This window comes from Coregonus clupeaformis, chromosome 7 (assembly GCF_020615455.1).
Source record: "Coregonus clupeaformis isolate EN_2021a chromosome 7, ASM2061545v1, whole genome shotgun sequence".
In the NCBI taxonomy this organism is placed as follows: Eukaryota; Metazoa; Chordata; class Actinopteri; order Salmoniformes; family Salmonidae; genus Coregonus; species Coregonus clupeaformis.
In genome coordinates, this window is record NC_059198.1 from 61,608,166 (window position 1) to 61,622,543 (window position 14,378).

The 14,378-nt window shown below is 47.6% G+C and overlaps 1 protein-coding gene across 3 annotated transcripts in view; it reads left to right on the top strand.

The window, feature by feature from the left end:
* Positions 1 to 13,020, top strand: part of LOC123491238 (serine/threonine-protein kinase LMTK1-like) — a 48,640-nt gene extending 35,620 nt beyond the window's left edge. For 2 of the 3 annotated variants that reach the window (XM_045221444.1, XM_045221446.1), the window contains 9 exons: positions 374 to 507; positions 1,840 to 1,924; positions 2,975 to 3,096; positions 3,874 to 4,023; positions 4,821 to 8,583; positions 11,255 to 11,419; positions 11,667 to 11,853; positions 12,101 to 12,340; positions 12,638 to 13,020. In XM_045221444.1, coding sequence (XP_045077379.1) covers positions 374 to 507; positions 1,840 to 1,924; positions 2,975 to 3,096; positions 3,874 to 4,023; positions 4,821 to 8,583; positions 11,255 to 11,419; positions 11,667 to 11,853; positions 12,101 to 12,340; positions 12,638 to 12,678 — 4,887 coding nt within the window. In that variant the 3' untranslated portion in view covers positions 12,679 to 13,020. Of the gene's footprint in view, positions 1 to 373; positions 508 to 1,839; positions 1,925 to 2,974; positions 3,097 to 3,873; positions 4,024 to 4,820; positions 8,584 to 11,254; positions 11,420 to 11,666; positions 11,854 to 12,100; positions 12,351 to 12,637 lie in introns of all 3 variants that reach the window. The other variant, XM_045221445.1, reaches the window with a different exon arrangement.
* The last annotated feature ends 1,358 nt before the right edge of the window (positions 13,021 to 14,378 follow it).

Here is a 14,378-nt window from a genome sequence, read left to right on the forward strand (position 1 = left end):
CACCTTAAGGATCAGCAAACATAATATATAATATAATATTTAGCAGACGCTTTTATCCAAAGCGACTTACAGTCATGTGTGCATACATTTTTTTTACGTATGGGTGGTCCCGGGGATCGAACCCACTACCCTGGCATTACAAGCGCCATGCTCTACCAATTGAGCTACAGAGGACCACAAAATAGAAGGTGAAGTGGATGAGAGCAAGTTGGGATGGGCTATTATACATGCATACATTACAAACATATGTTGTGTGCATCCCAAATGGCATCCTATATTCGTATATACTGCACAACTATATAGTGCACTAGGGAATATGGTGCCATAGAATGCCTAATCATTTTATGACATCACTTCCTGTCCTGGTCATCAGGGCGACCTGAAGAGTTACCTGCGCAGCTGTCGGGCGGCTAACTCCGTGACCCCTGATCCCCTGACCCTCCAGAGAATGGCATGTGAGATCGCCTCGGGCCTGCTGCACCTGCACAAACACAACTTCATTCACAGGTGGGTTAGTGGACACCTGCACAAACACAACTTATTCACAGGTGGGTTAGTGGACACCTGCACAAACACAACTTATTCACAGGTGGGTTAGTGGACACCTGCACAAACACAACTTATTCACAGGTGGGTTAGTGGACACCTGCACAAACACAACTTCATTCACAGGTGGGTTAGTGGACACCTGCACAAACACAACTTCATTCACAGGTGGGTTAGTGGACACCTGCACAAACACAACTTCATTCACAGGTGGGTTAGTGGACACCGGGACAAACAGGTACAGGTAGTGTGTCCCAGGTCAACTTTTCCTTACGAACTCAAGTCCAAATTTAGGCCCTGGAACATATCAATCATTCCATAGCAATATTTTCAGATATGTTGTATTGAAGAGCAACGATATACACTGTATGTACGGTAGCATACACTTGTGACATATGCCACATTTATTTACACAAATGGCAGAAAACAGATAGAGAGAACTGAATCAGGAGGATAAAGAGCATATTGAAGGATCTAGTCTCACTCTGACAGACATCACACCCTAGATAGAACTATGACTGTGAGTGGAGCTGGTCTGTCTCGAAATGATATTGAGGATATTATATAAATCAGAATCTGTTCCTAATTACCTTACCTGTTTAAATAAATGTTAAATAAAAATATGAAAATATGTAAGGATATGACTGAAGCTGTGTTGCTCTGGAGTCCCCTGCTGGTCTGTCCCGGTAACAACATCCTGGTGCTGCCTGAGTGACTCTCACAAACTCCAGCATCAGTGATTTTGTTGTCGGGGGGAACCCCTCTCTCCTTGTTACCATGGTAGCAGCCAATCAATGTGCTGAGGAGCTGATTATAGGTAGAGTTAAGATCAACAAAATCTGGCTGCCTGTGGAGTAGTCGGAAATAGCTACAGAGAAAACGAGAAATCCACTTAGATACAGTACTGGTGCAATACTTTATGCTATTTAGTGGTAAATGTTGTGAAGCATAATGTTTTCATGTGGTACAATACATTCAATGATAATGATTGAATGGAATTGGTTTCTTGTGATACACACAGTGTTATTGCGATCAGAGTATTACATATTGTTTAGTCCGGTTTGGTGACTGGGTGGCAGGTAGCCTAGCAGTTAAGAGCATTGGGCCAGTAACTGAAAGGTCGCTCGTTCAAATCCCCGAGCAGACTAGGTGAAAAATCTGTCAATGTGCCCTTGAGCAAGGCACTTAACCCTAATGGCTCCTGTATGTCGCTCTGGATAAGAGCGTCTGCTAAATGACTATAATGTAAAAATTTGACTAACTGTTCCTCTCTCTCCCCCTTACACCCAACAGTGACCTGGCCTTAAGGAACTGCCTTCTGACCTCAGAGATGACAGTAAAGATAGGAGACTATGGCCTCTCACACAGCAAATACAAGGTGAGTTTACAGTAATAAACCAGTCTTGGTGAGTCTACTGTATTAAACCAGTCTTAATAAGTTTACAGTAATAAACCAGTCTTAATAAGTTTACAGTAATAAACCAGTCTAGGTGAGTCTACAGTAATAAACCAATATTGGTGAGTCTACAGTAATAAACCAGTCTTAATGAGTCTACAGTAATAAACCAGTCTTAATGAGTTTACAGTAATAAACCAGTCTAGGTGAGTATACAGTAATAAACCAGTCTTAATGAGTCTACAGTAATAAACCAGTCTTGGTGAGTCTACAGTAATAAACCAGTCTAGGTGAGTCTACAGTAATAAACCAGTCTTGGTGAGTCTACAGTAATAAACCAGTCTTGGTGAGTCTACAGTAATAAACCAGTCTAGGTGAGTCTACAGTAATAAACACGTCTTGGTGAGTCTACAGTAATAAACCAGTCTAGGTGAGTCTACAGTAATAAACAAGTCTTGGTGAGTCTACAGTAATAAACCAGTCTAGGTGAGTCTACAGTAATAAACAAGTCTTGGTGAGTCTACAGTAATAACCAGTCTAGGTGAGTCTACAGTAATAAACCAGTCTTGGTGAGTCTACAGTAATAAACCAATCTAGGTGAGTCTACAGTAATAAAGCAGTCTGGATTTTATCATGGATTTTTTCTCCATACTGAATAGGGGGTGAGATAGAATAATAGTTTCCATAGTAACAGATAGACAATAAAGTAGTATTTCAATCAACTTATATTCTGCTCTACTCTATTCTACTCTACTCTACTCTGTAGGACTGACTCCAGACCAGATCTGGGTGTTGTCTTAATGTATCTTATATAAACCCTCTTTCTGTAGGACTGACTCCAGACCAGATCTGGGTGAAGTCTTAATGTATCTTATATAAACCCTCTCTCTGTAGGACTGACTCCAGAACAGATCTGGGTGAAGTCTTATTGTATCTTATATAAACCCTCTCTCTGTAGGATGACTACTTTGTGACTCCAGAACAGATCTGGGTGTTGTCTTAATGTATCTTATATAAACTCTCTCTCTGTAGGATGACTACTTTGTGACCCCAGACCAGATCTGGGTGCCGCTGCGTTGGATCGCCCCAGAGCTCATAGACGAGGTGCATGGTAACCTACTGGTGGTGGACCAGACCAAGGATAGCAACGTCTGGTGAGCAGGGGGGAGGGGTCAGAGGTCAGGGTGTAGGTATGAATGGTATCAGCACCATACACAATGGTTGACTCAGCCCCTATGGTGTTATTGTTAAGGTCAACGATACAACTCTTCCCTTGATTATTAAACACAACCAAATCTAGCCTGGTCCAAGATCTGACTGACGGTGTTATTAATACAACTTTTCAACCAAATCTAGCCTTGTCCCAGATTTGACTGACAGTGTTATTAATACAACTTTTCAACCAAACCTAGCCTGGTCCAAGATCTGACTGATGGTGTTATTGATACAACCTTTCAACCAAACCTAGCCTGGTCCAAGATCTGACTGACGGTGTTATTGATACAACTCTTCAACCAAACCTAGCCTGGTCCAAGATCTGACTGACGGTGTTATTAATACAACTTTTCAACCAAACCTAGCCTGGTCCAAGATCTGACTGACGGTGTTATTAATACAACTTTTCAACCAAACCTAGCCTGGTCCCAGTCTGTTTGTGGTCTTGCCAACTCCATAGCTCATTGTCAATCCAGATGTGGCATGACAGTGAGGGACAAGGAGTTGTCATGGCAGCACAAACAGACTGGGACTAAACAAAGGCTAATTAAAACCTGCTAAATCAAATCAAACCTCTATTGAATAGGGCTAGGAGTTTTCCCTGCCCAAGAGCAACTCTGAGATCTGGTATTCAGAGTTTTTCCTAGTCAGGCACATGGTCAGCTATGAAGTTCCTCATCTGAAGACGTTACTTCATAGGTTTGTCTCTGTTCTAGGTCTCTGGGTGTGACTATCTGGGAGTTGTTTGAGCTGGGGAACCAGCCGTACAGACACTACACTGACAGACAGGTCCTGACCTACGCTGTGAAGGAACAGCAGCTCAAACTGACCAAGCCCCGGCTCAAAGTACCCCTGGCTGAGCGCTGGTGAGTACACACACACAGATACACACACAGACAAACACACGCATGCACACATACAGTACCAGTCAAAAGTTTGGACAGACCTACTCATTCCAGGGTTTTTCTTTATTTGTACTATTTTCTACATTGTATAATAATAGTGAAGATATCAAAACTATGTAATCCAAAAAAGTGTTAAACAAATCAAAATATATTTTATATTTGAGAGTCTTCAAAGTAGCCACCCTTTGCCTTGATGACAGCTTTGCACACTCTTGGCATTCTCTGCACTAATGCGCGCACACACACTCGCACAAGTGTACAAATGCACGCGCACACGGGTGTCTACACAAGATATACCACAATGCTTTGCTCAGTAACCAATCATTACTAGTCCCTATCCTCATATCAACCAATCAGTGCCTTTTATACTGGCGCACTAACCAACCATTAGTCTTCTTCTCCTGACATGGGTTCAAATCAATACCTTGTTAAAATGGCTATAAGGCTCTCTTTTTGTCAGGACCATATAATACATATTTCTCCCATCCTGTTCGACCCCTCTGGCATCTCACACGTACAGTACAAAACACCTACGTATTCATCCTTCTCTGGACGTCTGACAAATAGTGGTCCTTTTATCAAGCATGTTACTCAAACTTACTCTCTCTCTCTCCCCCTTCCTCCCTCCCTCCCCCCTCCCTCCCTGTGTCCCTCCCTGTGTCCCTCCCTGTGTCCCTCCCCTGTGTCCCTCTGTCCCTCCCTCCCTCTCTCGCTCCCTCCCTCCCTCCCTCCCACTCTCCTCCCCCACCCCTCCCCAGGTATGAAGTGATGCAGTTCTGCTGGCTGCAGCCAGAGCAGAGACCCAACAGTGAGGAGGTACACCTCCTCCTCACCTACCTATGTGCCAAGGGGGCCAGTGCGGTCCAGGAGGACTTTGAACAGCGCTGGAACTCCCTGAGACACAACCTGACTGGCAGCTCCACCCACAGCCACAACGCCCCAGCCCACACCACTGTCCCTGCCCCAGCCCGACCAACTATCCCTGGGGATGTGAAGTTGGAGCCGGCCTCCACCTCCCGCAACTCCTTCCCCCTTCTAGAACACTTCTCCCAGGACAGCTTCCACTCCGACAGCGGTGACGACATCCTGACCGTGACAGAGACCAGCTACGGGGGGCTCAACTTTGAGTACAAGTGGGAGCAGGCGAGAGCCGAGCAGCCATACTGTTCCTCATCTACCAGCGGGCCTCTGGGCCAGGGCAACCCACACTACCAGGACGTATACTACCCCGTCAGGAACACCTCGACCTCGGGCAGCTGTAAAGGGGATGGAGGGGGTGGAGGGCTCACTCTGGATGTCTCCCCATCCTACTACGAGTCGGACCACTCCGGGTCAGGGTCAGGGTCGGGGGTAGGGGTGGTGCCGGTGTTGAGCGCCCACAGCCCTTCGGTCGGCAGTGAGTACTACATCCGTATTGAGGAGCCGGTGGAGTGTAATATCAACCTGGATGGTAGTGTGGTGGACTACAGCCCCGGGTTGGAGGCTGAGGCTGGTAGCCTCTCCTCAGGGAGCAGGACCCCAAAGCCCCAGCCCCAGCCCCAGCCCCAGTCAAGTGCCAACTGGCCAGCAGCAGCAGCAGGCGACAGCAGCGGGGATAAACACAGTACCAATGACTCTGACAATAGCCCGGCCGTGTCCCTGACCATGGAGCCTCTACTGAGACAGACAGCCAGCACTGCCAGTCCTGTGGAGCTGGGGCGGTCCCAACAGTACTTCTCACCCAATCAGAGACAGGCTTTCTACTGTGAGCAGTCGCCCATTCGAGAGACGTGTTGCCAATCACCAGAGGACACACCCATAGCGTCCCAGCGGAACCTGCGTCATCCAACGGGGAGGCTGGAAACCCCTCTGGGGGTGGGGTCCTCCCACTCCCAGTGCCTGAGTAGTCCTAGTCTGGGACACTGTGACCCCTATCTCGAGGCTAGCCAAGGCTTCACCACCACAGCCAGGAGTACGGTTAGTGAAGGCTACTATGACATGATGGCTCCCCTCAGAAAGACTCTACCCATGGCTAACCATATTAGTATCGATGTGGTGACAGGCAACGGGGGACTTTTGGTGGGGGGCAGGAGAAGAGGAGAAGGGGACACTGGGGACATCAACGATGGTGACCTCTTCTCCGAGAGAGAAGCCACCAACTGGACCTCCAACCACTCGGCCAATAACAACAGCATGACCTTTGACCTTAGGCAGACGGGCCAATCACAGGACAGCTATCTGGACCTCCATTACATCAACACTGCAACACACTCCGCTACTGTAACAGACTCGTGGCCTGCTGCTACGGCTAACAGTAGCAACATGCTCCAACACAGCTCCAGAGCCTTTGGCTACATGGAGGCCACAGGGAGAGAGAGCGGCGTCTGCTCTTCCTCTAGCAGGCTCAGTGAGGGCAGTAGTGCTACTACATATATTCACCTGTGCCACGGAGCTAGAGATGAACCTGTGTGTCTCTCTGTTGTCACAGACCACTCTACCCTAGATCATCTAAGAGGTGTTCCTGTTGACTCTCTCTCCAGCTCTTCTGTTGCTGTCAAGAATGTTAACCTCAAAGGTGGTGTTAAGGACTGCGTCCCCACCACCAAAACTACAACTACAGTGTCTGTAGTGGGACACAGTAAAACCCCATCTCTGCTCACAGGAGAGAGGCAGTTCTCCCATCCCAAGATGATCCCAGAACCAGGCTGTATCCAATCCCCATCCACATACATGGAGCCTGACACTCGCACAGGCCTCAGCACTAAGGCAGTCCTGACAGAGAAACAGGGAGGTCATGTTTGGGAGATACCTTCACATGTTAAAGACATTAGAGGTCCAGTGGCGGTGATGTCTGGTGGTGTGGGGGAGAGGAGGCTGGGGATGGGGTTGGCCCACCCTGAAGGGGTACTGCTGGAGCCGGTCGGGTCCTTGTTTGAGGCTAGCAGAGGGCTGGACAGCGGGTTGGAGATGGCCAGTCATTCCAGCATCAGCCAAGTGGACATCAGCGACGATGACATCATAGACATCACTTCTGGAATCTTGGCCAAATTTTCCCTGGACTATGCTGACGAGGTCGGAGACGATATCAGCCCCGCCCACCACCGCCACGGACACTCCCTGCAGAACCCGGTGGGAACCTCAGACTCTGTGGACACCCTGAACATGCTGTCGCTGTCGTCGTCGGTTACCGCAGCCAGCCCCTGTGAGGCCTTCAGCCTTGATGACGTCTTTCTCCATACCTCCTCCTCCCTCTCCTCCTCTTTCACTTCCTCTTCTTTCACTTCCTCATCCCTCCTTCCCAAGTCCCTGGACAGCGGCTACGACACAGAGAACAATGAAAGCCCAGAGTTCATCCTAAAGGAGGGAGGTGGGAACGGGGAGTTCCTATTGGACTGCGTAGGAAACCACCACCAACAACAACAACACCCAGTCCTCGGTGGGAGCCACCTCGCTCGCAGTGGGGTTTGCCTGGGGTCGAGATCGGACGAGATGGTCCTTCAGCAGGTGGACCTGGGTGATGGGGTTGGGGTCTCTCTGTGTACCTCTTCCTCCTCTGGCTGCACTGAGCTGCAGCTGAAGGGATTGAGTGACAAGAATCCGTACATGGACTCTGCCTACTTCTCTGACTACGATGTAGAGAACGAGAGGAGTCCCCAGGATGAAGGGAGTAACTTCTTCTCCAGTCCAGGAGATAAGCAGGTCTTTGTGGGGCACACAGCCTCGAAACAGACAATAAGGTCTGTGGGGAGAGATGAACTCCAACCACAGACGGAGAGAGAGGATGGTTACCGTGACCTGACAGACCTGACAGGAAACAAAAACAGAAACACAAATGGAGTGGTGGTGTTTGACACTACCACAGGTTCCCCTCCCCCCTCCTCTCCCTCTTCCTCGGCCCCCGGCCCGCGCCTCTCCATGCTGGCCCCCTTCCCCCCTCAGATGGGGGGCTGCCTGGCCAAAGAATCAGCCCCTGACGAAGCTGTAGGCCTGGAGTCTGAGCACAGCGGAGAGGAGCCGGCATCTGGGTGCAGCTCCACCATGGTGTCTGAGGGTTCCTCCATGGTGCAGGAGGCTTCAGCCAGACACCCCAACCAGGAGAACCATCACAGGGCCTCAGAGGATGACTACTCCCCCATCCAGTCCCTGGGCTCCGACTCTACCATAGACTACAGAGAGGAGGTGAAGAAAGAGAAGGAGGAGGATGGGGAGGGAGAGGAGGACATGCCAGAGTTTAATCACGTCGAAGAGGATGGAGAGAATGGAGAGAGAGGAGGAGAAGAGGAGGAGTATGAGGAGGGGGAAGAAGAGGAGGAGGAGAAGGCGGGCTATAGCGGACACCAGAACGGTCCTGTTGGCCTCCTCACCTCCTCTCCGTCGCTCCTCTCCTGCTCCCCCTCCCTCCAGGAGCTGTGTCGGGAGGTGGAGAGGCGAGCTCCTCTAACGGAGGGGGAGGAGGAGGAGTCAGATGACAGTGAGTCAGACGAGGAGCTGCGGAGCTACAACCTGCAGGAGGAGCTGAGCGAGGAGGACAGTGAGGGGGAGGTATATTATTGGTTGTTTTATTCTTATTCCCCATTTTCCTACATTATTTGATTATATTTTAAACCTGAGATTCGCAATAGGAGCAGCAGCGCCACTGGTCGCCCCAGGCACATTTCTTATCGTTTTAGTTTAGAGGAAATGAGCATCCAGCATGGTGGTAAAACAGAATGGTAGTACATACTCTGCTGTTCTATCGCACGTGCAATGATGTGCAATGATTTCAGAGAGGAAAAAAATGGTGTTTATTGTTTGAAGTAACCTCTTTTTTGTTGTAATATCGCAAACGGACCACAGGAGGCTGGTGGCACCTTAATTGGGGAGGACGGGCTCATGGTAATGACTGGAGCAGAATCAGAGGAATGGTATCAAATACATCAAACACATGGTTTCCAGGTGTTTGATGCCATTCCATTTGCTCCGTTCCAGACATTATTATGATCCGTCCTCCCCTCAGCAGCCTCCTGGGAAACGGATGTGGCACTTTCACCGCTGTAGATTCAAGCTTTAATTATATAAAGCAGTGTTTCCAAACCTGGTCCTTAGGACCCATTACAGTGGGGGAAAAAAGTATTTAGTCAGCCACCAATTGTGCAAGTTCTCCCACTTAAAAAGATGAGAGAGGCCTGTAATTTTCATCATAGGTACACGTCAACTATGACAGACAAAATGAGGAAAAAAAATCTTAGAAATCACCATTTAGGATTTTTTATGAATTTATTTGCAAATTATGGTGGAAAATAAGTATTTGGTCAATAACAAAAGTTTCTCAATACTTTGTTATATACCCTTTGTTGGCAATGACACCGGTCAAACGTTTTCTGTAAGTCTTCACAAGGTTTTCACACACTGTTGCTGGTATTTTGGCCCATTCCTCCATGCAGATCTCCTCTAGAGCAGTGATGTTTTGGGGCTGTCGCTGGGCAACACAGACTTTCAACTCCCACCAAAGATTTTCTATGGGGTTGAGATCTGGAGACTGTCTAGGCCACTCCAGGACCTTGAAATGCTTCTTACGAAGCCACTCCTTCGTTGCTTCATGCTGAAAGACCCAGCCACGTTCCATCTTCAATGCCCTTGCTGATGGAAGGAGGTTTTCACTCAAAATCTCACGATACATGGCCCCATTCATTCTTTCCTTTACATGGATCAGTCGTCCTGGTCCCTTTGCAGAAAAACAGCCCCAAAGCATGATGTTTCCACCCCCATGCTTCACAGTAGGTATGGTGTTCTTTGGATGTAACTCAGCATTCTTTGTTCTCCAAACACGACGAGTTGAGTTTTTACCAAAAAGTTACATTTTGGTTTCATCTGACCATATGACATTCTCCCAATCCTCTTCTGGATCATCCAAATGCACTCTAGCAAACTTCAGACGGGCCTGGACATGTACTGGCTTAAGTAGGGGGACACGTCTGGCACTGCAGGATTTGTGTCCCTGGCGGCATAGTGTGTTACTGATGGTAGGCTTTGTTACTTTGGTCCCAGCTCTCTGCAGGTCATTCACTAGGTCCCCCCGTGTGGTTCTGGGATTTTTGCTCACTGTTCTTGTGATCATTTTGACCCCACAGGGTGAGATCTTGCGTGGAGCCCCAGATCGAGGGAGATTATCAGTGGTCTTGTATGTCTTCCATTTCCTAATAATTGCTCCCACAGTTGATTTCTTCAAACCAAGCTGCTTACCTATTGCAGATTCAGTCTTCCCAGCCTGGTGCAGGTCTACAATTTTGTTTCTGTCACGCCCTGGCTCTGGGGACTCTAGTATGTTGAGCCAGGGTGTGAGTTTTCATGTGTGTTGGTTCTAGTGTTTGTATATCTATGTTGGCCAGGGTGGCTCCCAATCAGAGACGGCTGTAGCTCGTTGTCTCTGATTGGGAGTCATACTTAGGTAGCCGTTAGGCATTCATTCATTGTGGTTTCTTGTTCGTGTTGGTTTGTGTTTGACCATTGACTGTCACGTCATCGTTTTGTTGTTTTGATCGTGTGATCATTATATAAATAAATATGTTCGCATTCAACGCTGCGCCTTGGTCCTCATCTCTTACCGACGATCGTGACAGTTTCTGGTGTCCTTTGACAGCTCTTTGGTCTTGGCCATAGTGGAGTTTGGAGTGTGACTGTTTGAGGTTGTGGACAGGTGTCTTTTATACTGATAACAAGTTCAAACAGGTGCCATTAATACAGGTAACGAGTGGAGGACAGAGGAGCCTCTTAAAGAAGAAGTTACAGGTCTGTGAGAGCCAGAAATCTTGCTTGTTTGTAGGTGACCAAATACTTATTTTCCACCATAATTTGCAAATAAATAAATTTAAAATCCTACAATGTGATTTTCTGGAAAAACATTTCTCAATTTGTCTGTCATAGTTGACGTGTACCTATGATGAAAATTACAGGCCTCTCTCATCTTTTTAAGTGGGAGAACTTGCACAATTGGTGGCTGACTAAATACTTTTTTTCCCCACTGTATGTGTTTCTGCCCAAGCACTAACACACTTGATTAAACTAATCAACTCATCATGAATAGTGGAATCAGGTGTGTTCATGCTAGGGCTACAACTACAACGTGCTCCACTTTGGGTTCCCAGGACCAGGATGAAGACACACTGATATAAAGTGTGTTGTAACTGACTCGATGTAAAATGCTATTTAAATAAATCTGACTTGACTTGACTAGGTGATGGGGGTGCCGGTGGTGGTGAGCGATAGCAGTGGGGCCAGAAACCTCCGCAGCCTCCTCAAGATGCCCGCGCTCCTCACACAGTCCTTCTGCGACGAGCTGCACAGGAAGAAGAAAGCCGTGTCCTTCTTTGATGACGTCACCGTCTTCCTGTTCGACCAGGTCAGTCACTCTGCTAGCATAGTGACATCACTATGGTCAATGGATGGCAATACTTCATACTGGATAAAAAAGGCCCCACGCTTTATAGAGCATTCATAGTCTTTATAACCACTGCATAGATGCATCACAAATCATTTATAAGCAGTCACACAACATAAAAGTGATGTTTAAAGTTGGGCCAGTTTAATTATTGTTCTCTATACTGGTAGATGTAAGACTTTCTAACTGATTTCTATTTCACCTCCAGGAGAGCCCCACAGGAGAGCTGGCTGACTTCACGTTTCCCCCAGGAGCAGAGTTCAGCGGCCAGGCCTCGGGCGGGGAGAACCCACAACCGGACCTCCAGCCCCACCCCACCATGGGTCACCACCTCCACCCCCCGGAGAGGGCACCACACGCCTCAGAGGACTCTGATGGCAACATGTCAGAAGAAGGTAAGAGTGAAAAATACTTTCAGATAGAAGAACAGTAAGAGACCAAGAGGATAAAGAATGGATCCCTGAGGGAATCCACAAGCTATAGTCAGGTATGCTGTATCAGTTCTAAACCCCTCTCCTGTGTGTGTGTGTGTGTGTGTGTGTGTGTGTGTGTGTGTGTGTGTGTGTGTGTGTGTGTGTGTGTGTGTGTGTGTGTGTGTGTGTGTGTGTGTGTGTGTGTGTGTGTGTGTGTGTGTGTATTCAGGTGGAGGGTTTGAGTGGGAGGATGACATCCCATTGATGACCAGCCCGTTGTCCAGCCCGTCTACAGCTGAGCCACCGGTCTCCGATCCCATCCCGGTCCCCATCCCTATCCCGGTCCCTGCTGCCAAGCCTCCCGAGGACAAGCCGGTAGCAGCAGCATCACAGTTCCCCCGTTTCAGCGTGTCCCGCTCCCGCTTCTCCATCACACACGTCCCCAACCCAGACATCAACTCAGCCGGAGGTCAGTCCTGGTAAACACTCCCCTGGTACTGTAGTACTGTAGTAGTCACTAGTGTCCTGTTAAACACTCCCCTGGTACTGTAGTACTGTAGTAGTCACTAGTGCCTGTTCACACTACTGAGCCCAGCCTAGCTGTACTGGGCTGACCTGGTTACGCATCCACCATAGCTGCTGGAACTGTGCTGGAGTGGACAATGTACTGTCAAAAGAAAGGCCAGTACAGTTTGGGTCGACACGATACTGTGAAAAGGGAAAATGTCACATCTGTGCTAACAAATCTTCTCCTCTTGTCCCACAGGGAGCATTGAAGAAGGAGAGAGGGAGTGGAAAAAGGAGTGAAGAGGTCTTCTCCATGACAGGAGGAGGGTGTATACCTCCTCTCCTAGTATGACTACCAGGTGTTCAGACCTGGGATCTCCAGCACCTGTTGACCCCTGTATGAGCCAGTGCCTCATATCATAGTGAAACAACAGCTACGTCCCGAATGACACCCTGTTCCCTATGGGCCCTGGTCAAAAGTAGTGGAAAACATATGGAACAGGGTGCCATTTGGGACGCAGACAAACACCTTAAACGGTTCCTTCTCTTAATTTTGTATTATTACTCCAGAGAGCGCGAGAGACAGACAGACAGAGAGAGACAGAGAGACAGACAGACAGAGACAGACAGACAGACAGACAGACAGACAGACAGACAGACAGACAGACAGACAGACAGACAGACAGACAGACAGACAGACAGACAGACAGACAGACAGACAGACAGACAGACAGACAGACAGACAGACAGACAGACAGACAGACAGACAGACAGACAGACAGATAGATAGATAGATAGATAGATAGATAGATAGATAGATAGATAGATAGATAGATAGATAGATAGCTAGCTGTAGGAATGATGACAGAGTCCTGAGAGGACCACAACCAAGCAGTATGTGACTGATAATATAGATGTATTAGAGATATATAACATCTACACTTATGACAATTATAAAATAACTTCTTTGCTCAGATCACCATCGATGTTCATTAGCGACAAGTCATTTTGTGAAACGGAAAAGAGACAAGAAAAAAGAAAGGTAAAATGACAGACTTGGTCTCATTGCTGCTCTCTCATTGGCTGCCTTGGTCCTCCATCTGCTTACTCATTAGCTGGTTGGATCTTCTAGAACACTGTTACAGCGCTTCCCTGGAGCCAATTAATAATGGCTGATGACTGCCCCACAGGAAGCTGCTGTCTGTGGGGGTTCAAAGATGAAGACAAACCCCCACCCTTTAAAAAGGACAAAGGAATAGGGCTGGGGGTGCTGTGAAACTTACTGTGCCCCCTAAAATACTGTGCCCTCTTGCCAAAGCCACAGGAAGGTGGACGGAAGGGGTCTTGCTGATGTTTTAGTTCAGGGATAAAAAGGTATTATTAAGATGTTATACCATGGCATTGTTGAATATGTGTTTCTTATTGGCTTGAAGGGCATTCTAGAGAGTGCATTATTTTCCTATAACGCACTGTATATTTGCACGGTAGAATTCAATGGCTATAGTTCATTCTTACATGTTCTATGTTTGAGCTGCTTTTGAAAGCAAAAGTTGAATTTGATTTTCATAGTGGAAAGCTAGTACTGATGGTTTGGTTAGCTAAACTAGCAAGTCTGTTTGTTTGGTTACCAAGGCAACTACTGTAGCTATCTAGTAAACTTGCTAGCTAGCTACTTCAGTGGATGTTAAACACATTTCTACCGGCAAATTAACACATTTCTGCAAATGTGTTAATGTGTTAAATTATAGCCCTGGTATGAAAGGGATAATCAACTCAGGGCTCTATGCGTTCTCTGGAAAATAATGCAACTCAGTGGAAGGTCAGTTCCACTCCGCTAGCGTGTCGTGGAACACACCTTCCACATCGTTCATTATGTTCATAGAACTCATAGCCTGTCGTTGATTATCCCTTACATAACAGACAATTAGAACCAGAGCACTGTTGAAATGTATGTACAGTACCAGTCAAAAGTTTGGACACACCTACTCATTGAAGGGTTT